This window comes from Agelaius tricolor, unplaced genomic scaffold, assembly GCF_023055355.1.
Source record: "Agelaius tricolor isolate 1412-34295 unplaced genomic scaffold, bAgeTri1.0.p SCAF_1, whole genome shotgun sequence".
Taxonomy (NCBI): domain Eukaryota; kingdom Metazoa; phylum Chordata; class Aves; order Passeriformes; family Icteridae; genus Agelaius; species Agelaius tricolor.
In genome coordinates this window covers 109517716-109541384 of record NW_027269261.1, presented here as the reverse complement: position 1 = coordinate 109541384, position 23669 = coordinate 109517716, and the positions used below count along the sequence as shown (strand labels likewise).

General features: G+C 39.2%; 1 protein-coding gene across 2 annotated transcripts in view; it reads right to left on the bottom strand.

The window, feature by feature from the left end:
• RCAN2 (regulator of calcineurin 2) overlaps positions 1 to 23669 on the bottom strand; it is an 85056-nt gene that overhangs the window by 30872 nt on the left and 30515 nt on the right. The window contains exon 1 of one of the 2 annotated variants that reach the window (XM_071447093.1): positions 11503 to 12274. The exons of the other annotated variant lie outside the window; for it this stretch is intronic. Coding sequence (XP_071303194.1) covers positions 11503 to 11589 — 87 coding nt within the window. The 5' untranslated portion in view covers positions 11590 to 12274. Of the gene's footprint in view, positions 1 to 11502; positions 12275 to 23669 lie in introns of those variants that run through there. 2 annotated transcript variants of the gene reach the window in all.

The following is a 23669-nucleotide window of genomic DNA, read 5'->3' as shown; positions in this document are numbered from 1 at the left end:
ATTTTACACTGAGACAATGACATGAAAAAATATTCTTTACTGTATTGTAGGATACAACATGCATTGGGTAAACTCTTGTTTTGTGATTACTACTGTATGCCATCCAGTAGAATACTGTATGCACACTCCTTGCCAAAAAATATCACCACTTTGGGAGTTAGGATTGCAGGCAGCCTGCTTACATCACTACAGTTTTTCAACAGTGTCAGTCTAATAATTTGCTACAAAAGCATGAAGCAGATAGCTAAACATCTTTCCCCTTTATTCAGTTATTAAAAAAAAAAATCAGGCAAAACCACATCAGCTTCCAAGCCTCTAAAATTTTAAGTACACTAATAATTTACTTTTGTCTAACATAAGCAGCATGTTCATTTCTGCTATGGCCCAGCATTTGGCTTTGCTCCCAGCTGTCTTGATTAATAAGAATTTTTTTTTAGCTCAACAACTCTCCAATTGTGGTTCAAGGACTGGCAGCCGCCTGCAGAAAGCTGGCTGGTCACACAGCCTGCAGTTCCTCTCATGGAATCAGCTGTTTCTAAAGATAAAGGTACTACTTTTCACAGCTCAGTGGTTTTCTTCTTAGGCTCTGTAAACAAGGTAGCAACACAAAATCTCCTTTCTACACAATAAAATGTGCATCTGAAAATTCTAACCAGTCTCACCAGAGACAAACAGCACAGCTGCAACAAACTTGGGCTGGAGCACCTCTCCTGTAAGGAAAGGCTGAGAGAGTTTGGGCTGGAGAAGAAAAGGCTTTAGGAGTTCTGGGGTTTATGGCAGCCTTGGGATACTTAAAATAAGATGGAGAAAGACTTAGAAGAAAGACAGAGACAGACTTTTACCAGGGCCTGTAGTGACAGACAAGGAGCAATGGGTTTAAACTAAAGAGGGCAGGTTAAGATTGGACTTAGGGTAGAAATTCTTCCCCGGAAGTGTCCAAAGCCAGGCTGGATGGGGCTTGGAGAAACCTAGGATAGTTGAAAATGTCCCTGCCCACAGCAGGGGTGGAACAAGATGATATTTGAAGGTCTCTTCTAACCCAAACCATTCGGTAAATCCACATTTGTTTTGCTGACAGAAGTGTGATACTGCTGCTAATTATCCACTGCTGTTCACTAGAACTCAAGAGATTTGCATCACACAACTGTTTAGTCATGAGAATGTCTTTATACAGCTGTGACTGATTTATTTCTTCTTGCACTAAATTTCATCCTGTTGTTTAAGCAAGGGTTGTTCAGAATTTTGACCCTGCCCTACTAACACAGTGTCATTCACACTTTTTTTGAGGCTTTTCCCTTTTGACTACTGCCATTATTCTCAACCTGCTTTCAGTAAGGAACATGTGAGCTCATCCACTTAAATGGCTTCACCATTTGAGATGAACCAGTTCTGGTTTTGACATTCTGTAAACAACTATGCACCCAACCTTATGGAAATTATATTTTGAATGTAGATTACTTATGGAAATGACTTGAACAGTGTGAAAGCTTTAGTCAAAATATCTACACTCCACATCTCCTTTATCCCACTTATCCCATTGCCCTGTCAAACAAGGAAGGCACATTGATTTGACATGACTTGGTCTACACAATCCAGGCCTAGTTACTTCCAAAGTACTTCCAAACTTATTTCCAAAATCTGAGTCAGATAAAATCTGAGTCAGATAAAAATATCTGTAATTGTTCAGGTCTTTCTCCTCTCCCCCTTTTAAACACAAATGTCATTTTTTAATCTCTCATCCTCAGCAGTCTCTTTGTAACCTATGAATTCTTAAAAGATCATTTCAAATAGTAAAGAATTATTTCAGCTGCATCCTTAAGCATACCCAGGTAGATTTTAACAGCTCCTGTACACTTAAATATTTGTCTTACCCCTGCATTTTTAGCAGTTTTTTCTCTGCTGTGGCCACTACTAGGGTTGCTTTCTCTATTAATTTCGGTAATTATCTATGTTATTATATAACATAAATGAAATCAGTTACACCATAACCCTCCCCACATTATGTATCTTGCTATTAATGGATTTACACATTGTTTTCCTCCTAATTTTTATATATCACAAGACTTCCCTTGCTCTTATTTAAAACCTCTGATAATGGAAACCTATTTGGTGATTTTGCACACTTGATTTTCATGTTATATTTAAATCCTTAAACTGCTCTAAAGCAAAAGGAGTATCTGATGTAGCCCTAACAATCTCTCATTGTATGTCCCATCTGTCCTTTGCATCAGGATAGATAATCTCCATTATGCATTCAAAAGTGCCTCCTTAGCTGCTAATTCTCATGGTCTTCTTGGTCTCTCAGATAATCTTCTTAGGAGACACTATTTACCAGCTCCATAAGGTCACTGAAAATGACTTTTCAGAAAAATTATTTTCCTCTGACTTCAAACTTTATTTCAAAAGCTAACTTCATAATAATTTTCACCAACAGTACTTGCCATTATTAATTTCTTCAATTGCTAAAATCAAACCTGAAAACCAAATAAAATTACCTACCTCCATTTGCTAAAAAAACTGCACCCAGAACAGTCTCATAATCTGATATCTGTCTTACTGTTTCACCTACTGGTTGGTTATTTCCAACAGTTTAAAAATTACTGTTATTTGTTTCTAATATCATCTACCACACTGAACAAAAACAAGGGAAAACACAAAATTCCTTCTTGCATTCCAGGAGGATGAAGCAGAAAGACAGAGGAAGTGGGAATAGAATATATAAAAAGAGAATTTTTTTTTTTAATAAGGTTTACAAATTATTTTCTGTCCCATACGTGCATATGTAGCTTAGTCATGTTCAATCATTTTATTCCTTGTGAGATATTTAACAGCAAAAAGTTTTGAGGAAGGAACTGAAAGCAGAGTGGCAGCAGCCCAGAGTACCCATTTACAAAGGGATTTTGTTACCTGGAGGTGGGATGGAAGCCTGTGGAAGATGCTTTCAGTAAAGCAGAAAGCTGTCAAAATTAATTTAACTAAGGTTTCAATGATGCTTAACACCTGCTTGATGAAAGCTTTGTCACAAAATCCTCATTTTTTAGATTATCAATGGGTCTTTCCAGCATCTTGTATCATCTTCTGCCCTTAAATCACTCCACTTACAGCACAAGAAGTCAAAGTCATCTGTTCTCATCTTGGTCTTCCATTATTGCTCTTGTTTTCATGGGCTCTCTTTCCATCCCAACTCCCCTGCTGCTGTTACCCCCAACAGACACCAGTCCTGCCACCACCTGCCACAACCTGCCCCAGCCTCCACAGGAGCTTTCCCCACTCTTGGTCCTTCCCAACAGAGGAACTTCATCAGAGTGATTTCCCTCCTCTCAATCCCCATGCTCCTCTTCCTCATTTTGGCCACATTTTGAATAACAACTGATTTCCTCCTCCCTCATCTCAGAACAGTTCCACCTATGATCTGCCCCTTAGAGATACTTGCTTCTCTTAAAAAAATGTTCTCTGGGGCAGAAAGACCATTTCTGCTGGTGGGTTGCTTTCGGTTTTGTTTTTCTATCAGTAGTAGGAAATAAAACAATAATCCCCCAAACAAAACAAAATATACTCCACCACATCCCCACCACAACCAACATTTGCTTTGAGGTTAATGTGCACCTGTTCATGTGCTGACACTGAGGCCAGGACCAAATTTGTCAGTATAGACATAATTATTCAGACAATTCAAAAGATTTATTTTTAGTGGTTTAGTTGTAGGTTTTCTCTAACAAATGTGGACAAGTAGCCAAAACTGAATGAACCTTGTCACCAGGCACAAAGATACACAGCAAAGGATGATGAAACTTGAGGATGGCAATGTTTGAGTAAAATTTGTACAGCAAATAAAACAATCATCTTCTTATCTTCTCCATATATGGAATTTCTTTTATTGAGAGGATTAGCAGGTTTTTTACCATTCTTTGTTCATCTGCCTCACACCAGCACATCTGGCCTACATGAATAAAAAAGTGGCTTCTCTCTGCCTGTGCAGCAGAAGTCCTGCTGCATGATTCAGCCCTCTGGATGCCTCCACCTTTTAACAGCAAACATATCCCTCACTGCAATAGGTGAAGCAGAGAGATTCTTCTGCATGTGGCAAATTGAGCTGCAGAAATTCCCCTGTACACCTGCCTGTTGCTACTGCTCAGAGCTCAATGGGTTCATTGGGTTTCTCAGCTCAGGGACTATTATTTCAACAGGTGGAACTACCTGGTGCTGCAAAACTGGAGGCTCTTCCATGCTCCTGATAAATATGAAGCCATCCTGTAAGATAAAGTCAGTCTTTCTGTCTGCCAGAATCAAATGCAGATTCTGAAAAGAAGCAAGTTTGGGCAAATTAAAAACAAGACAACAAACAAACACACACACCCCAACAAAAACAAACAACAAAAACCCCCACCAAAAACCAACCAAAATCAGCTACTAACTCAGCAAAGCTCCTTGGTCTCTGGAAAATGCCTAGAGCTCAACAACATTTGAGACTGAACGTCTACAGAACATGATTAATAAAAGCAAGAATTATTAATTACACCAGCTTTGCATGCCAAATCCAGTTTCCTGATCAGAGAACTTACTTCCTGGTTCCTTAGTTTTCCATGTGCAAATGAGAACACTTGGAACTTTTTACCTATAACATCACTGAGGTTTTCCAGCAACTCAAGGTGTACAGAAGAGAAGGTGCCATGGAGATGCTGCTGCAGCATCCAGCTCTACAAGCACCCATCCAGCTGTTTTCCCACCCTGCAAGGACAGCAGAGCTCTTTGCTCCATCACAACTGCTACAACCAAAGGCTTCTCCTTGATTCAGCACCAAGAGACATTCCATGTGGGGACAGTTAAAGGCATCACAAGGACACTGATGTTGTGAGAAGGCAGTCTGTGCTTCCAGGAATGGACATGGACAAAGCAGAAATCAAACAGAATCCTAGATGGAAAACAGGCTGGAGCCAAACTCCATGGCTGCACTTGCTTTTTAGAGACATTGCCAATAAGGAAAAGAAAGGGAAGAAGTCTCCCCTGGGGGAAATTTTGATTCTGTTGGCCTTTAGAAGGAAAATTTCAATTCTGTTGGCCTTGCTTATTGAAAATCATATTAGAGGGGGAAATCTTCAGGACAGGCTCATGCACACAATGCCGGTGCCACTGTAAAATGTGCATGGAAAACACAGTCTTCCAGCAAGTGGCCACTGACTGGAGCTTGGCTTGGCTGGTTTCTGGTCCTTGGCAGGCTGTGTGTTAGCCAAGTGTTTGACAAACTGTGGTACAATTTCCTCAGTGTCTTTTTGCCAAGGAAGAATTCTCTGCTCAAGACCACGCTGTCACGGTTGCTTGCACTCTAGCATATGATTAGGCAGCATCTTCCAAAGCAAACAGGCTGTTTAGCACTTGAATGATCAAAACTGAGTAGATTATTTAAGGCCTCTGGTAGAATCACCTGTAGAAAATATTAAAGGAAGACCTCTCCAACCACTAAGCATGTACATTAGTCTACAAGCAAAAAAAAAAAAATTGCTATAAATTACTAAAAAATTCCTAAAGATACATAAAAGGTTGGTGCAGACCTCTGCCTCAGAACCTGCAACACTGCTCAGTATCAAATCTTAGTCATGTTTAGCAGCAGCAAACAGCATCAGTAAAATTTGAGAAAAATGTGCACAAAAGAGTGCACATCTACAGCACCTTCAGAGGAAAATGAGACTGGATCACTGCAGACCTGAAAATAATGTGTCCTTGATAATTTTTTTTTTTTGAGGAGAAATAACTTGGGTACTTTATCTCTCTCGGTTCTTCTGAGAATTTTAATTTTATTCTAAAATTGTAATAATTTAAGTAATTATTTAATGAAAAATCAGTATCACACATGTATCCATATTACAAGTACATCAATCTAGAGCTGCACTGATTAATTCTTCAAATCTGCTTAAGAAAACCACCATCTCTTCAGTGCTCCTCACACAGGCTGGGCCATTTGTCAGTAGAATTACAAGCTCCATCTTACCTTATTACCTGCCTTGGATTAATCCTGCACCTTCTACCAACACATTCTAGTTGTTATTTATTTTCATTTGACAAATTACTCATTGTCTAGCTATCCTTATGAAAGGGAAATATCTTCATGTGACTTCCAATAGAAAGGAGGATCAGAGAAAATACAAAGCCCCCTGACTTGCTTTGCTGCTCCCTATTAGCATTAAAAGGGTGAAGAAGGAGATGCAGAAGCTCTGCCATATTCAGAGGTGTGTAAACACCTGCAGCTGCCACCAAAATCTGGTGAAATAGCAGCACCCCCCTTCTTCTGAGGTAGGGGAGAAGCGAGAACAAATAAGTGAAGATCAGCAATCATTTCTTTGGGAACTTCCCTAAAGAGTCCAGCTGCCTTCCCATAAGGGTGTTAGAAGGACAGAGACAAAGCCCAGCCTGTGACTGGAACTGGGAGCACCTCAGTGTGCAGCAGCAGTGGCTGCACAAGCCCCAGCTTTGCTGTCAGAGTCTCTCTGTGCTGACCCTGAAGCCAAGAGCAGGGTCAGTGTCCTGGAAACAGCACTACAGCATTTGGAAAGCTCCTCTCCATTACTTGCTCCAGATCAACACAAGACAGTAAGGAGAGATCAAAACACACACAAGTCTATTTCTCCAGAACTCTTGGATCATGCAGATTTCCCAGACTCAACCTTATTTGCAATTAGAAAGAACTACCAACTATGGAAAATACCAAGAGAAGGTACAGAGCAGGCCTTTCGAGCCATCAGAGTATTTTTGGCAGTCATGCTGTTGTTTGGTTCCCTCCTTAGAGCCCGTCTGTGAAGTCTTATGACTGTGCAACAGACTCTTCCCACGGATCAAGCTCACATGGCTAAGGAGAAGGATGCAAAGGCAGAAACCCAGAAACTCTCCCAGCAAGTCATGCTTCCTGCCACTGGACAGCTGGCACCATCCAGAGGGGCAGCAACATTTCTCCCCCTTTCTCCAGTTTTCTTCACTTGACTCTGGCCTTAGAGCACTTAAACTTTAAACCTCAGAACATCTTTGTGAATGAGCCACTTAGACAAGTGGAGAATTGAAGTGGAGAGCAAAAACCACAAGCATCTAGTGTGCTTTTGCCCTTTAGACCTCAGAAGTTTAGACTGCTAAACCTCTGATAGGCAACTGCAGGACAGTGACTGAACCTCCCACCCATCCGTCCCAAACAATTCCCATTAGCAGGGTGCTCACTGGAGCATCTGAACTGAGAAATGAGTTTACAGGTTGACAGAGATTCTGCTCCAATAGGGATCAATCCTCCAAAGCAGCAGTCCAAACAGTGAAACTATTCCTACTATTGCCCTTTGCTGCCTGGCTCATGTACACATTGGGTTTTATCCCTGTGTTAAGATAATGGTCCCATCCACATTACATTAGTGTCTTCAGGATGTGATCCATCTGGATCATTAGTGTTTCTTCTCTCTTATAGGAATGCCAAGTCACCCCAGTCCTACCTTGCTTCTGAATGGAATGGTCTGTGTGAACAAAAATGAGAAGAAAATATGTAGAATTAATCATATAAAAAACACATTGCTTAGAGTAAGAAATACAAGTTTAAATTCTCTTCCACTGTTTCAGTGATGTCTGGGATTCCTCTATTAGAAATAAACAAGATATTCATTAACTAATTGCTTATGTAACAAAGATCATTACATGAAATTATCATCTACAGGCACCGAAAGAATCTTAATTATCCAGGTGAACTTCAAAGCAGAACTGCACTTTGTGATTCCTCTGGTTGCCTTCTCTTCTCAACTCTTCTAGTTCCTGATCTACAGTCAGTGGCATGTTGATTAGCCTGACCCAATTTCTGGATTAGAAAAGCCAACTCAAAGCAGCAGCTGATCAGAAGTGAAGGGTTTGTTGGATGGGTTTGTGGTGTCAGTGCTGGGGGCAAGTTGCCACTGCCAAGGTACCCACACAAGCCTCTGTTCAGAGAGGATGAGCAGCTCCAAATGCAGCAACCAAAAAGCCTTCAGTACTAAATAACTGCTCCCCTGCTCCAGAGGCCAAATGGAAACAGAGTGTTTCCAAGCCTGACTGCCAGATGCTAAGAGCGTAATGGCTACAGAATAAGGTCTCCAGAGGTGGAAAAGCAGCAATAAGCTGGAGAGCTCCCTCTGCTCCAAGTCCTGTGCCCAAAGCCAGCTTTGTATGAGAATTCTGCAGCATTCTGCAGCTCTGAGGGACCGATGCTCTTGAGAAGTGGCAACTTCCAAGAGTCCCCATGGCCACCTGCTGTGGGAACTGCTGCTCCAAAGCCCCAACACTCCAAGCTCTGCTACTGCAGTCCTGGCAAGCTCCTCACACCCCTAGCCTGCAGCTGTGGCCAACACACGCTGCAAAGTGCAGAGCAACGGCTCCGTGTTGCCAGCATCCTCTTCCTAAACCTCCTGGGAGAACAATGGTTCAGTAACACCAGCATCCTTCTCCCAGACCTCCTGGGAGAACAATAGCTCAGTAACACCAGCATCCTTCTCCCTAAACCTCCTGGGAGAACAATGGCGCAGTAACACCAGCATCCTCTTCCTAAACCTCCTGGGAGAACAATGGCTCAGTAACACCAGCATCCTTCTCCCAAACCTCCTGGGAGAACAATGGCTCAGTAACACCAGCATCCTTCTCCCAAACCTCCTGGGATAACAATGGCTCAGTAACACCAGCATCCTTCTCCCAAACCTCCTGGGAGAACAATGGCTCAGTAACACCAGCATCCTTCTCCCTAAACCTCCTGGGAGAACAATGGCTCAGTAACACCAGCATCCTCTTCCTAAACCTCCTGGGAGAACAATGGCTCAGTAAAACCAGCATCCTTCTCCCAAACCTCCTGGGAGAACAATGGCTCAGTAACACCAGCATCCTTCTCCCAAGCCTCATGTCAGTTCTAAACCTAAACTGAAATAAAAGTGAGATATGCTGTAAGCATATCCTAAATCCTGAACACAACCCTTACTGACATCAGAGAACTATTCTACAGGACTCAATTGCTCATTTTAGCAAATCTCACCAAGCACCACATGTATTCTAAGATCTTCAGTATCTGTTCTACCACTGAGGGAACATTCCCTTCACACAGGGAGAAGATTCCCTGCAATAAAACCTTTTATTGGAGAGGTGACAATAGCCTGGACTTCAGTTGTCAATGCTACCTGTGCCTTCAGGCTGACCCACAAAAGGGCTGGGCAGAGGGGTACTCACAGGGTAGGTGGAGAAGACAGGAATTCTGCACTTGCTTTTGCTCTTCAACTTCCACACCCATCTCTTCTCAGCAAAAGCCTCCTTCCTTTTTAACCCTAAATCTGTTCCTCATCCTATCAAAGTCAACATAAACTTTTCTATGCTGTGACCACACTGTCACCAAAAAAAACTCACTTTGAAGTGAACCCTTTTGCATTAAAAAAAAAAAAAAAACAAACAACAAAACAAACCAAAAAAAAACAACCAAAATCACCCCCCATACTGTTCTTTTCCCCGCAATTCTCCTGGATGTGAGCAAAGAGCAGTAGGTATCTCCAGCTTTAAATTATCAGCAGCAGTGAAACTTTCCCAAAGAGGATGCCCACACTGCAGGCTGCTGCATGGGGAGTCTGGGGATGAGCACAGAGCTGCCCACAGCCTCCAGAACAGAGTCTGGGGACAAACCCATTGGAAAGGAGCTGCAGTGAGCTGTGGGTCACGGAGCACACGCTGCTCACAGCCTCTAAGCCAGGCAACTTCCAAGTAGACTTTGCGTTTCTAAGCTGCAGTGCAGTCTGCAGTGCAGTCCCCACTGTAAATATACCCAAAGTCTTTGCAATCAACATTTTAATTCTAACATATGGTGGGGAAAAAGGCAAAACAGGGCAATTTCAGCCAAAGCAAACAAGGTACAGAAAGTCCAAGAAACACAAAAGGGTTACAATTCCTGTAATGTCTCTGTAACCCTTTTGTTCTCTTATCTTGTACTCCTGGCCCACACTTTATAGATGCTGCAGCTTAAATCAGGCTAATCTAAATCTTACCCAAGTCACTGGAATGCTTTCTGCTGATTTATGTTAGTCAGAATTTTGATTTTGCACTGCTACTGGCATATGAGCAGCATGAGGATATAAGAAGCTCACTACTACTTTAATTTCTTGCATGGTCTTACATCTAACACGGACCAGACACAAAAAGACCCAGAAACAAGATCATATCAATGCAGATGTAAATCCTACATGTTAAAAGAAAATGCTCTAAAATGAAAAAAAGAGAAAAAAAGAAAAGAAAAATGAATAAGCAGATAAACATTTAACTACTTCAAAATAATACAAGAAACATGTCCCAACGCAGGCAAGACTCCTCACCTGAATCATTCCTCTGAATTACTCACTTTTTCATCTCTAAATTCACTACTAAACTGTTAAGAAAAAGATTCTTAAATTAAGAAGAATCTCTTGATGCCAACACAAAAGCACCTGTATAAAGTATAAATGATCTCATACATTAACAGACTAACAGGGAAATAAAAATCATCAGAGCCTCTTGCAAATCAAAGTAGTTTTATTTCCAGTGGCTTTAATGTTTGACTCAGAACCAAACAGAGCAGAGGTTCAAAATTTGACCTCCAATTTGTAAATCCTTTTTACCCTGTTCCAGTCTTTCAATACTAAGTACCATCAGATTAGAAACTAATTTTGTCTGTACCTTTGTCCTTTATAAACTGCTGAATATCACTGTGAATATCACTGTATTACATCTATGAGCTCTTTCAGATGATCTGTGAAAAGCATACTTAGAATTCCTCTTTCAAACTTAATTTGCAGTGATTTTCTTGCAATAATATGAGAATAAATGAAAAAGATAATTGATTTCAACAGTAAGCAATTACACACAATGACTTTTCTACAGCAGTTGTTTAATTAAGAGACTATGAGCCCTGAATATCAAGCCTTAGATTTAAGCATTGTTTTTCAGGTATGCATATGATATGCAAGATGCATAACTTTTTGTGTTCTGTTACACTGCAGATGCACAAAGATACTTACTACAAACTTTTAGCCCTTCACAAAAAATTAATGTTTGCATATTTGATTTGAATGTGAAGGAAAGAAACAGCTACTGTTTGACTGAGTAAAGATATCTGAAGGTTATCAACATCAATAAATAACATTTATGGCAAGGCTGATCTAAAAAGTGACACTAGACTAAAAATAACTTGACAAAATTAACAATGAAAGATTTTTTTATGAATATGAAACATGCATATGCACAGATGTCAGTTATATAACCCATTTCTTACATCATTAAAGAGTAAACACCAGGCTATTCTTTCAGCTTATCAAAACACAGTAAAAAGCAGACACATTTCCTTTCCCATATTTCTCTCCCTTAATTAACGGATTTTTTAAACTGCGTTTCTTTTACCACCGCAGCAGAATCTCATCTGCCCCCTTATTGTCAATTGCTACATACAAATGCCTATTGCTCCCAAAGGCTTTTCTAAGAAGCAACAAAAGGATTGCAGGCGCATACCTTAACCTCTTGGCTGGCAAAAACCTCCACATCAACCCCACAGGCAACCAGAGTGGAAACATCACAGTCCATGCTACGGGCTGGCATCCCCCGCCTTTGTACACTGAGTGAGGCAAGCTCAGAGTCACAAACGATGCAAGAAAACAACAAAAGAATAAAAAAAAAAATCTTCAGTACTGCAATTGAACAGTCCAAGATTCAGTTTCAGCGCTGGCAATGCCTGCAAGCCTCCAACACGAGCTCTGTGCACTTAAAGTGAGTTGCTGGTTGCCTGTCCCCCGTACACCCACCAACTGAGCAGGCACAGCATAGTAACAGCGCTATTCCATCTCTCATGGCAATGACATCACCACAAAGACTGACATAAGCTAAATCTATTTTTTCAACCCTTTTATCTCTAGGCAGCACAGTGGATCAAATTGAACATGATTATGTGCTAAATCTGAACTCGGACTAAATCAATTCAAGCAGCGTTCACTGTCAACTGAGTCATAGCTGTTGTTTCAGCTGAGTGCTTATGGTGGCAAAAAAAAAAAAAAAAAAAAGAAAAAAGAGAAAGAGATCGCCTGACACTGAAAGCTCCACTCTGTGTGTAAATTAACCCAGCATTTAAAGCCACTAATCTCAAGGTAACATTTGTGACTTTACTATACTTGAAAATCTACAGCAGAGCACTAATAAAAAACCCCTCAAATCACCAAAATCTCAGCCCTCTGGTTTTAATAGCTCTAAGTCCTCTTTTTTAATAAAGCACATTCTACAACCCCACACACAGGATTAGAGAACATCTTGTCCTGTCACCAGCAGTGATCAACACACTGCAAATTTGATGCCAGTGCTTCGCATCCACGTTGCACTGTGACTCATCCCCAGGAAGATCAGAGGCATGTCTGTGTGTGATTTGGAAGTCAATACCCCTTCAAAGAACAGAACATGAAAATTTCCTTGAAATTAGGACTTCACACTGGGCAAACTTTACACCATCCATCCTAAGGGTTAACCCTTCACAAATAAAACAGCATTCAACAAAAGAAACAAGTAGAAGTGAAGGTGCTTAACACCTGCTGACTCAGTGATCTGTTTATTCTTTGCAAGTTTTATAATTTTTTTAATGATAGAAATAAAATATCTACATATTTGCGACTTCTGAAGTGACCATTTCATTCTCTACCATTTCATTCTCGTGATCCATAAATTACAATTAATTGTTGTAGGCCTAGAATTGGCATTTATGGATACATCAGATTAATAAGGAGAATTAAATATTTAACTACTGGTTATGAACACAGGAGCTGCTTATGGCTCAATGTAAGAGACTGCTCTGCTTACCTCCACTTCTCTCACAGATAAACTCCTAATTATACTAATATTAGGTGTTAGGAGCAAATTCTTTACTGTGAGAGGGCAGTGGCATTAGATGCTGAGACAGATGAGCCAATATCTCTTATCAGAGTATTCTTTTTCAAGTTCTATTAAACAATTTTCTCACTTTTCAACTTGCATTTATAGCAACCTCCCCAGCAGTAATCACAATCTAAGATCCACAGCCAGGACAAAATCCTATCCCAGCACTAAATATTTTACAAACCCAGACTATACAGACCAACAGAAATGGATAGGGAAGCAGAAAGCAGAAAATGAATCAATATTGTTTGTCACAATTATCAATTCCTTTGTGCACTGGCCACTTAATCATTGTCAAGATTTTTCATAAACCACAGGAAACCACTTTTTAGAAATATTTTGAAGTTAACATTTTTGAGAGTGTTTATAGGACCTTTTATTCGTATATTTGAATATAATATGTATGTGCTAAAAGAGAAAAAAAGCCATAAAGGCCTGATTGAAGTTGTAGGCAGACAGCAAGGGAAAAATCATGGCATCAGAAAAGGGAGAAGCCAGAAGTGCTACCAAAGAGCTGGAAGGAAACACTGAAAGCAAAGGTGAGTCACGTGTCTGAGTCTTATGGAAGTTATAAGAGTGATGGACCAACAGGATGAAAACAAAACAAGCATTGGGGAAAGGAAAAGATCAAGAAGCAGATGATGATGGTCTCTAAGGTCCATAAAGGCATCCAGAGTGAGGGTGATGCCTGGCCTGAATGTGGTTCCAACAGCAGTGATGGAAAAATGATCTTACATTACAGAGCTACACTGGATAGTTCTGGAATTATTTTCTTCCTTTCTTCTTCTTATGAAAACTGTCACCTATCAATTTCAATAGCCTTAATGTTCTTATGAAAACTGGCACCTGATGTGCAAACTGACCTGCTCCACTTCATGATTATTCCTGCACATCCACTGTTAATCTCCTTTCAAAAGAGAATCACTGCAATTTTTCCACTTCATCTGAATAAGGAAACCTTACTGAGATCACAATTACTTTCATTTCTTGCTTTTTCTTGCCTATTCCAAAGTATAACCTAATTTTTCCCCTTGAAAATCACTCTAGCTAACTAGGGTATTTTAGTGAGCTCTTTACAAAGATAACCTAGTTGGTTTTGCCTCTTGAAAACAAAGATTACCTAACAGAAGAACTCTATAAAGCTTTTGAGTACCCCAGCTAATATCTTTGAATATATGTCATATTCTATTTGCTACTGCTCACTTCTCATTTGAAATCAAGACATATTCCTGTGTGAATGGTTTTTGTTCAGGGCACTCCACAATTCCTTGTAGTCTCACCTAATGTTAATGAAAAATTTATTATTGAACACTTTAAAATTGGTTAATATTGACTTATTTCTCCAGTTCTGGAGACTTGCTTTTCATCCAAATTTAAAGAAAAGTATTTCAATTTCTTTCAAAAAATTTCTTAACTCTGTCTCTAGATGGTCTTCTTAATTGTAGTTCACCAAACTCACAAGAAAAAGGAAGCCATGTTTCATGAATATTTTAAAATATTATATTTAGTAAACAGAAATTGCTATAGATAGACCTGCACTTCAGCATTGTACTGATACTCACTCAGTAGGTTCTCTAGATCACAAACTGGTAGCAGTATGTAACTCTACTGCCATCCCTCACCAATTTTATATGGGGTTTAAGACCATGACCATACATTCTGAGAGCTGAAAGTGGAGAGTTTTGAACAGTTATTCAAAAGCTTCTTAATTTGTTTTAATGTTTGTCCATAGCACCAGTTTTGCATGAAATTCAAGGGGCACTACTCACCACTGTGAATATCTCAGGGGGGCTGAATTTGGAGCACCTGAGGCTCATTTGTACAATCAGGCTGAGCATGGAAATACCAAGTTTTCACAGTTACATGCATAGACATCAGACATATTCTACAACTCAGAGCAATATTCCAGGTTATTGTTCCTTCACAAGCACCACAGTAACCCCACAGCATCACTAGACTCTGGTGATTAACACTTGATAATCAGGTCTCGTATTTTCATCAGCTTTTATATTTTCATTTCCTCAACTAGAAGGAAAATTAAAGTCATGTCATTCCAGCCAGGAATCTACCATTCTGGATCTGTACAGTTCCTGGAACAGCACAGCCTTTACTCCTGTGTGTGGAGTTGTTTCCCTCCTGTAGTTCCAGCTGTGCCTCAGTTTAACACATATAAGCAGCACTACAGATTTAAGATTTTCCAGCTCAACTCTCAAGTCATTAAAACAACTGCTGCAAAATCTTGAGCCTCCTTTTGGAAGCAAACTAGCACTGATTTAGCCTTAGGGCAACTTCACTGGCTCTGGACCTCACAGTAACACCAGCCATATGGTAACCAAACCCAGCAGCTAAATTCAGATCCTGACTTTTCTGCTCTATGGATGAAGCTTGTGCTTGTTATCACTGGTACTAGAGGGGTTAGTTCTGCAGCAGCTCTGCTTGCAGGTGCAAACCTTACTCAGTCAATGTACAAATCCAGAAAAATAAAAAGGAGGCCTCCATCAATGACCCATTGAGGGCTGAATGGAACACTGGGAATGGATTCACATTATGGCTGATTGAAGTGCTTTTAATGATGTGCATCTCTATTGATCTTGTGCAGCCTACTACACAAGTAAACAGCATTTAAACCATGCTCCTACATGTCAGTAGGAGCATACTTTTACAAATATAATCTCATTTTTAATGGTATTATAAAGCATAAATACTTTCAAAACCACATAAAATTTTAGAAATGTAAGAGACAGTCCTGAAAAAAAATCCAGAAAAAGATAACTTAGTTGGTTTTGGCAACTAGGCAAAGAAGAAAAAGAAGACAGTTCTTCCAATTTCTTTGTCTACAGCAGAAGATAAAAAAGGCCAACCACAAACATTCTTCAGGAGCAAAGTTAGCTTCTTCAAAGAGGTGTTTCACAAGGACATAAGGAAAATAGAACACTGAAAACAGGGCAGGGTTCAGCTCACCCAGTGAAAGAATTATTTTCTTTTTAAACACAGTGAGCATTGGTTTGTGCTAAGGTCAATTACCCCCAAAACAATGGAAGCACCAGACAAATCCAGCCAGAGGAACACACCAGCAAACTGAATAGTCATCAAACTGCTTGGAAGTGTATATTTTAAAGAGAATATTTAGCTATCATTTGCAGTGAATAAGGAACACTGAACGATCCAACAGCTACAAACCCACTGATTTTCCCACAATGAGTCTGACCCCCAAGCTATAGTTTCTACAAATCTTAAATTGGCATCAATTGTGGCAAAAAAAAGGACTCCAATTCACCACTTCTCATAATAAATAATCATTCCTATGAAGATTTTTAAAGACACAGAATCTTGACCAGACAATAAAAGTTCAATTAAATTTAGAATAATCCTAAATCAGTAAGTTCCTCTTACATGCAGACACTTTTGATTTTAGAAAATGCCTTGGCTGGCTTTGCTTTCATGATAGGCAGCTTTTCTGTATTTTAAGTGATATTTTGCTTTTCTGTAGGCAATAATTTTCTGTCAGTCATGCTTCTAGGTCTCGGAATCTGAGGGCATCCAAGAAAATAAAACAAATCATCAGCATTATGAAGGATTTCTCCCTCTTTAATAAAGATAATACCAAACAACTCAAAGGCCTGCACATGGTGGGAGAATACTTCAGTGACTGCATAAACAACTGTGTCAGTCAGGCAGCATCACTCTGCTGTCTCATTTAGCTACACACAAGCTGCAACTGTGAGTCAGAGCTGCTCAATTATTTTAACGTGGCTGTACCATTCATAGTTCTTCGCTTCCAAGTAAATTCAGGGAGGTGTGAGGGGGTGGAAATCTGTGCGTGTGTCTTCTGTCAACTCAGAATGGTTACAAATCCTTTTCTGTGCCAGATCCACACAGGAAAACAACTGTTATGGTCCCAAATTGCAATCCTCTCTCTCTGGTAAAATAAACTGCTGCAGTTCAGGAGTCAAGACACCCTTGATTCATCTGGTGAACCCACGACCACCTACAGAATACATAACACACACATGAATCCCTGGCAACAGAAGAATATCATAATCTTGCAGTGTTAGCTGAATTTATTTGCAGCCTAGCTACACAGGATCATTGATAAATTGCATAGGTTTCAAATTAAGAAAACTAAACAGAGATCCCCACATGCTGGTATACACACATTGCCAATATAAGCAACAGATTTGGGAGTTAATTTCATGGCTCCAGCATGGATAGCTAATGCAATGGGAGATACCTAAGGGTATCCAAGACACACATACAGACTTGACAGACATGATCCAGGACCTCTGGAAATCACCCTCCTCTGAACCATCAGCCAGAGGCCCCAAGAGGTTCTTTAATATATTTAAATTAGCACTTATTATTTGGGCAACTGTTCAACACACTCCCTGTTCAATGTACTCCATGGACTATTAGAGTGGGATTTTGCTGATCAATCACTTGCTGTGTAGTTTAGGACAGACTGAATTTCTCTCCAGCCTCTGACTGCTAATGAGATTTCCAGCAACTACAACAGAAAGATAAGCATCTAGCACATATGTACATATGTATAAACTGATGCTGTAATTTAAGTGCTAATCTATAACTGAATCCTACCCATAAAGATATCACTGTTCCTCGATTTCTCCAACAGCAAGATAGGAATGGTGATACCTGCTCTGTCAATGCATCCAATATTAATGAGCACATGTAAAACAGATTTTTATGCTGTCTCTAATTTTATAAAAGTTATAATGATGAAGACTACAAAACAGGTGAAGTCCTCACATATGTTTATTCTTGCAGTACTTGAAAACCGAATTAAACCCAGGTCCCAGAAGGATTCTGTACAAGATTCACACACACAGAGGATGCCAGGCCAGTGCTCTGACAGCTGCAGGAAACTGAAATCCCAAGTATCTCCTTCGGTTCCCAGTGGGAAGATGGAAGTGCTCAGGGGCTGTCACAGGAATAAGACACTGAAGAAATGGATTCAATTCTTCACAAGAACTACCTTTGTAACCTTGGATGAAGAGCATGCAGGAACACACATTCAGAATAGCTCAGAGCTTTGTGTTTTATTTAGATTTTAAGTGTAATCTGGGCAGGACAAGGACTCTCCATTACTATTTGTTATTTAATGGATGATGCCAGTTGGAATTGGTCCGTAATGCTCCTGCCTAAAACTGTGATTTGCAGTTATCCACAAGCTCTGTTAACAGCTTCAAAATGTATTTTAAAATCATTTCCATTTACCTTTACTTGTCTCAGACTAGCAAGGGTATTTAACATGCCTGTATGTTTTCCTTGTCATTTCAGACGCTTCATCACAGCAAAATGCCCTTGAAAGAAGAGCCTGGAATACCAATGCTCACTGCTGTGAGAGAGACCAACCTTATCTCTCAACTGCAGCTCTGCACAGGACACGCAGGTGAGAGATTTAATGGCTGTGCTGAGAGAAAACAGCCTTTACTGCCAAGCCAGCAAAAGCAGCCCAGTTCAAAGGGGGAAAAAAAGGAGAGAGAGAAAAAAGCCCACTGTCAAACAGCATGCAGTCAGACAGCAAATAATGAAGGAATGAATAATAGATTTCTTACGTAATTGCTATTTTATCCTGATAGTATAGGGTGGGATTTATTTTACTGCAACACTTTAAAACAAATAGTCTCTTCTATTAATCCACTGATTAAACTGCAGACAAAAAAAAGGTGTTGATACTTAAGATTTGCCATATCCAAATATTACTTTTTGTTTTATTTACAGGTGACATTATTGTCTATTTTGATCAATTCTCTGCTATTATTGTTTTATTTATGTTCAAAAGACAGATGGAGATTAGATACAATAAGACCTAAAAGTCAGGTATGAAGATTCCAATGGCTCTAAAGTGAAATAAGAAAAGAAGAAAGAAACCTGAGTAATTCTAAGTTATTAGTGCACTTGTAATGTATTTATAAAATAGATTTATCCTAGTTTCTCCTTACAAGACTGATTTCATTGATTTCACAAACAGAAGAAAGAGACCATGATGGGCCATTTCACAGCCTGTATCTTATTTGAAGACAGATCAGATTTAGTTTCCCCCTTTTCCTCTCCCTAAAACCCAAACTTATTTTTCTAACCTGAACTCAAGAAACAGTCTTGCATTGACCCAGCCCAGGAAAGGACCAGAACCAGTTCTGTTCCTATGTTTTGAACTCTGTTTATTCAGCATCTCCATATTTTTATGAAGTGTGATACAGCTCTAAAGAGACATCCACAAAAATAAAACAATTTAAAAATTGAAGCAGAGCTAGTTCCTATATAGGCATTTCAAATATGAGATATCAGTGTGGTTTCAGAATGTATTTAAAACAGTTCCAAACCATTTAGTTATTCTATAATGTTACTCCACTCTCTAATATAAAAGAGCTTGACACGGCATCGTCAATATTAAACTGACAATAATTAAATAGCAAATACATTAAAGTACAAGTGAGTGACAGAAAATTGATCTTATTTCAAAGCAACTGATCTATATTTAAACAGACAGCTTCCTTCTGAAACATGGAGCTTCAAACAATGAACCCAGATGCCTGATATTCCCCAAACCAAAGCATCTTCCTGCAGCAGAACATTTCCATACAAAAATTCCAACTCATTCTACTTTTGATAGGAAAGTAGAAAAGGAAAAAAAGTTTAGGAAAGCCAAAGGCAGAAGGGGGAGAACCCAAATATTGGGTCCAACTAACCTACAGCAAGTTCAGCTGTTACCTTAGAATAGGGTTTATTTGTAAGTTGTTTGTTTGGTTGTTTTTTGGGGTTTTTTTGTTCATTTTACTTTAAGTACTTCAGTTTTAATCAGAAGCCCGTATCAAAACTGGAGAAATCAGGAATAACTCTTTCTGTGAAGTTTCTTGTTTTCTTGGAAAAAAGACTTTCTCATCCTCTACTTTTTTATTCTTTCATAGCTTCTTATAATCTTCTGGTCACTTCACACCTATGCAAACCCAGCTTATGAACTTGTTGAACTTTGGGAATATGTTGGTTAATTATCTGTAGATTTCACTTTAAGTGGCTACACACATTTGGGACCTAGCACTGATTCCTAAACCACACTTTCAGTTACTCCAGGTAAGTAAGTCTTCCAGGAATACTCTAAGCTTGGTTTTGACACCCAGTAGCATGCAACAGTCCCACATTTGTGCTGGTATTGTTGACCATGTTTATGATCTTTTAGTTCACTCCCAGCCACACTTTATCAATCAATACTTTCTAGAGCCTAATGGACCTGTCCAATCTTTTTTTTTTCAACTGTATTAAAACATTCCAATTGCAAAGGTCAAAAACCCATATAATCACTGGATCTCAGAAACTGTAAAGTAAAACTTCTATCAAGTCATAACTTCAGTCCCACAGCAACTTGTGCATGTCCAGATACACAGATGCAGACCCAATAATCTGATGGGAGTTGTACTCTGTAGCCCAGTCCATCTATCACTTTGTTCAACATAGATTTAAACATCCAAATGAGGGAAGTCTTCAACAGAAATGGTAGTTAAAATTATCTGTTAGTACACAGTGACTTTACCTCCTACTCAGTTCTGCATTCCTATTCATGACCACTTGTGTCCTAGTTAATTCTGCTCTGACTTTTGCTCACAACCTTATCACAGCTGCCTTCACCTCAGCACCAAGCAATGCATATTTAGTTGTTTGTACTTCTTCACAAGTAAGCTCATTAAATTATCTGGGAATATTTATTGGTGATTTAACTTATATTTGTAAATTATTTTTGCATTCTCTTAACACAATTTCATAGTAATATTCTATTCTGGTCACACGAATCAATTCATGGAATTATGGATACAACTCCAATTAAAAGCTTATGACCTAGCTATAGACCACTTAATTTTCTCTTAATTCAATTAAATTAGAATAATGCAAATAAGCTATGAATGGAGAGTGAAGCACTGAGGCACTCAAAAATGTCAACCATGAAAGAGTTAATCCAATAGCCTCATTTTTATACAGTGCAGAGTATCTCAGTTAAAGGGGAAAAAGTGTCTGACTAAAAAACTCCAGTCCTCTCCACACCTTGTGCTCTTTGATGTGAGGTGTTCCATACTAATGTTTACCATAAAATATGAATTTGTTTCAACACTTTTTCCTTGCAGCAAGCAGAGCTTACTATAGAAAGCTGATTGCTTCCTCATTGTTGAAAAGACAAAAAAGATTCAAGTATTAATTTGCAATTTATTACGAATTTTTAAAGTAGTATCTGTGCATTTTAGTCACAAACTGAGATTTTATAGTCAGAACTTCATCCTTCAACTTGAGATAAACAGGCAAAATCCTACTTTATTTCACTGGAGATCCCACCAACTATATTACAATTTTCTCAGGCCACAGAGATAAATTTAGGCTCAGATTTTACAACACACAGCAAGAGGCACCTTGGTTGTACCACCTGCTCTCTCAAAGGATCACTTGGAACTGCTTTGTTTCATTCCATGGCCCTGGTTTCATCAAGTCAAACAACAAGAAATTCATGCTCCAAAATGTGTGTAACACAGGAAGGTCACAACTCTTTATATTAGCACTAAAAGAGCGCTAAAGAGAGTTCTAACATTGGATGATATCCAGTGATAGCAACCCCTCCTCATGGCAAGGATAAGCCCTGCAGCTGATGCAGGAATTTAGACTAGGAAGGAATCCCAGTGTGTCTCAAGCATGTTTGTGTTTCTGGGACACATGGAGGCAACTGGAGACAGTCACAGACCAAGAAACATTCCTTGAAGGTAACTGAATCACAACTTGAACAAAGAAAATAGTGTCTTATCTTTTGGACAGAGCAACTGAAAGAGCTACTGATTTCTGTTATGTCAATGTCCTTGTAAATCTTAAAATGTGATGGCCATGTCTGGCTGCCATTTACATATTTTACAGTATTTTACATACAGTATTTTACATTTAGAGTATTTTACATACATCAACAATGCAGCCAAATTTCTGAAGGGACACGGACCAGGCCATATACAGTGATCAGATTTTAAAAATAACCGGTTTCCCAATAAAACAATTCCTTTAACCAAGCTGCAGATTGTCTCAGGACAGTCTGTTATGTTAGACTGTACTAAAAGAAGCCCACTGAAGCCTTCAAGGCATCACATTCACTGCAGTGATGGACATAATATATAAAATTTGCACACAAAAAGCCCCTTGCTAAGCACCAGAAGACTCCCATCAGTCTGTCAAGGCTACAAGCCAAGGGAGTGCAGTGGTCACAGACCAGGGGCACTGTGCAGCCACAGGGGCTTACACAGAGCCCACCCTGGCAGCCATACAAACCCACAGGGACTGAAACCACACCCACTGATAAAAACACAAATCCTGGCATCCCTGAAGACAGTCCCAACTTGCTGCCTTGTTTCTGTAGAGGAAAGGTGGATAACAGACGGACAGGTTTCTATATTAACATCCACTTTCATGCAGAGTTAGTTACAAAGCTGTAAAATAAATGTTCAAAAGCTACTAAATATCACAGGATCATAGGAGGGACCTTTAAAGGTCATCTAGTCCAACCCCCCTGCAATGAGCAATCTGTCGAATCTGACCTTGGCTATTTCCAGGGATGGGGCATTTTGAAAGTACAGATTACAAAAGCTTTTCTGGAAGACAGAGTAGTTACCAATACAAAATCATGCCACAGAGAATCTTCAATGCACTGCTAGGATTTTTTAAACATCAATTTAAGTCTAGAAAAAAATTAGTTAAATTTTAATGGCCCACATCTTTGACTTTTCCTCTAATGCCTTTGAGCCATTCCCCAGTTACAACTGCTGTATTTCAATTTGCTAATTAAATTCTTCCGTTTATCAGGATAAACGGAAAATAATTATTTTTGCTGGATTATTTACTACTATACAAATTTCTGAAGTAAAACATTTATGCAGGCTTAATGCTCAAAACCAACAGCAGTTCCTAAAATGTAGGCAGAATTACAGGTTAAGAACTATTTTAGCAGTACTTCTAGAGGAAAAGGTGATGAAAGGAATATTTTTTCAAAGCAAAATTTTAAAAGGCAGAAAAAGAACACAGAGGTATTTTTTCTATTGTTTAGAAGTCATTATTCTCAAACAGGGATTGTATAATCTACAGGACAGCTGCATGCTGCAACCAATAGAGTATTTTGTAATATGCAATAATTTTCTGTCCATAATTCTTTACGTGTAATAATGATGGAGAATTCAGTTGTACAGAATTTGCTTTGTCTGGAATTGAAGTATTACTTCCCTTGGTGAATGGGAAGCCAGAGTCACTGGTATTTACAACAAGAATTTGTTAAGTAACAGAACACTGCAGAACTTACATAAATAAAAGTGGCCTGAAGTCCATGCAGTTTTAAATTCAAAGGAAAAGAACGAACAGATCCCAGACAGAGATTTCAGTCTTCAAAATGGCAGATAACAGACAAGCAAACCCAAGCTTCTTTCTTTCCAGTATCTCAGACCTCCATTTATCAATGTACAGAATCTGCTGCAATCTGGAAAACCAAAGTGGCTGAACTAGAAAAAGAGATTCCTGTGTTCCCTCTACATCCTGTTTTTGCAGAATAAAGTTTTAACCTTGTCTCCTAAATAATTTTGAGATCTCATTATTTGAGTGCTTTCTTGCTTTAGTGCATTGTTTACCAATTCTAATAAAAAACATCTGAAACTTGCACTTCAAATCAAAAGCAGGGCGTTAGGACAACCTTAAATTTCATCAACCTGGAATTGTGTCACCAACTCATAAAACCCCATGAC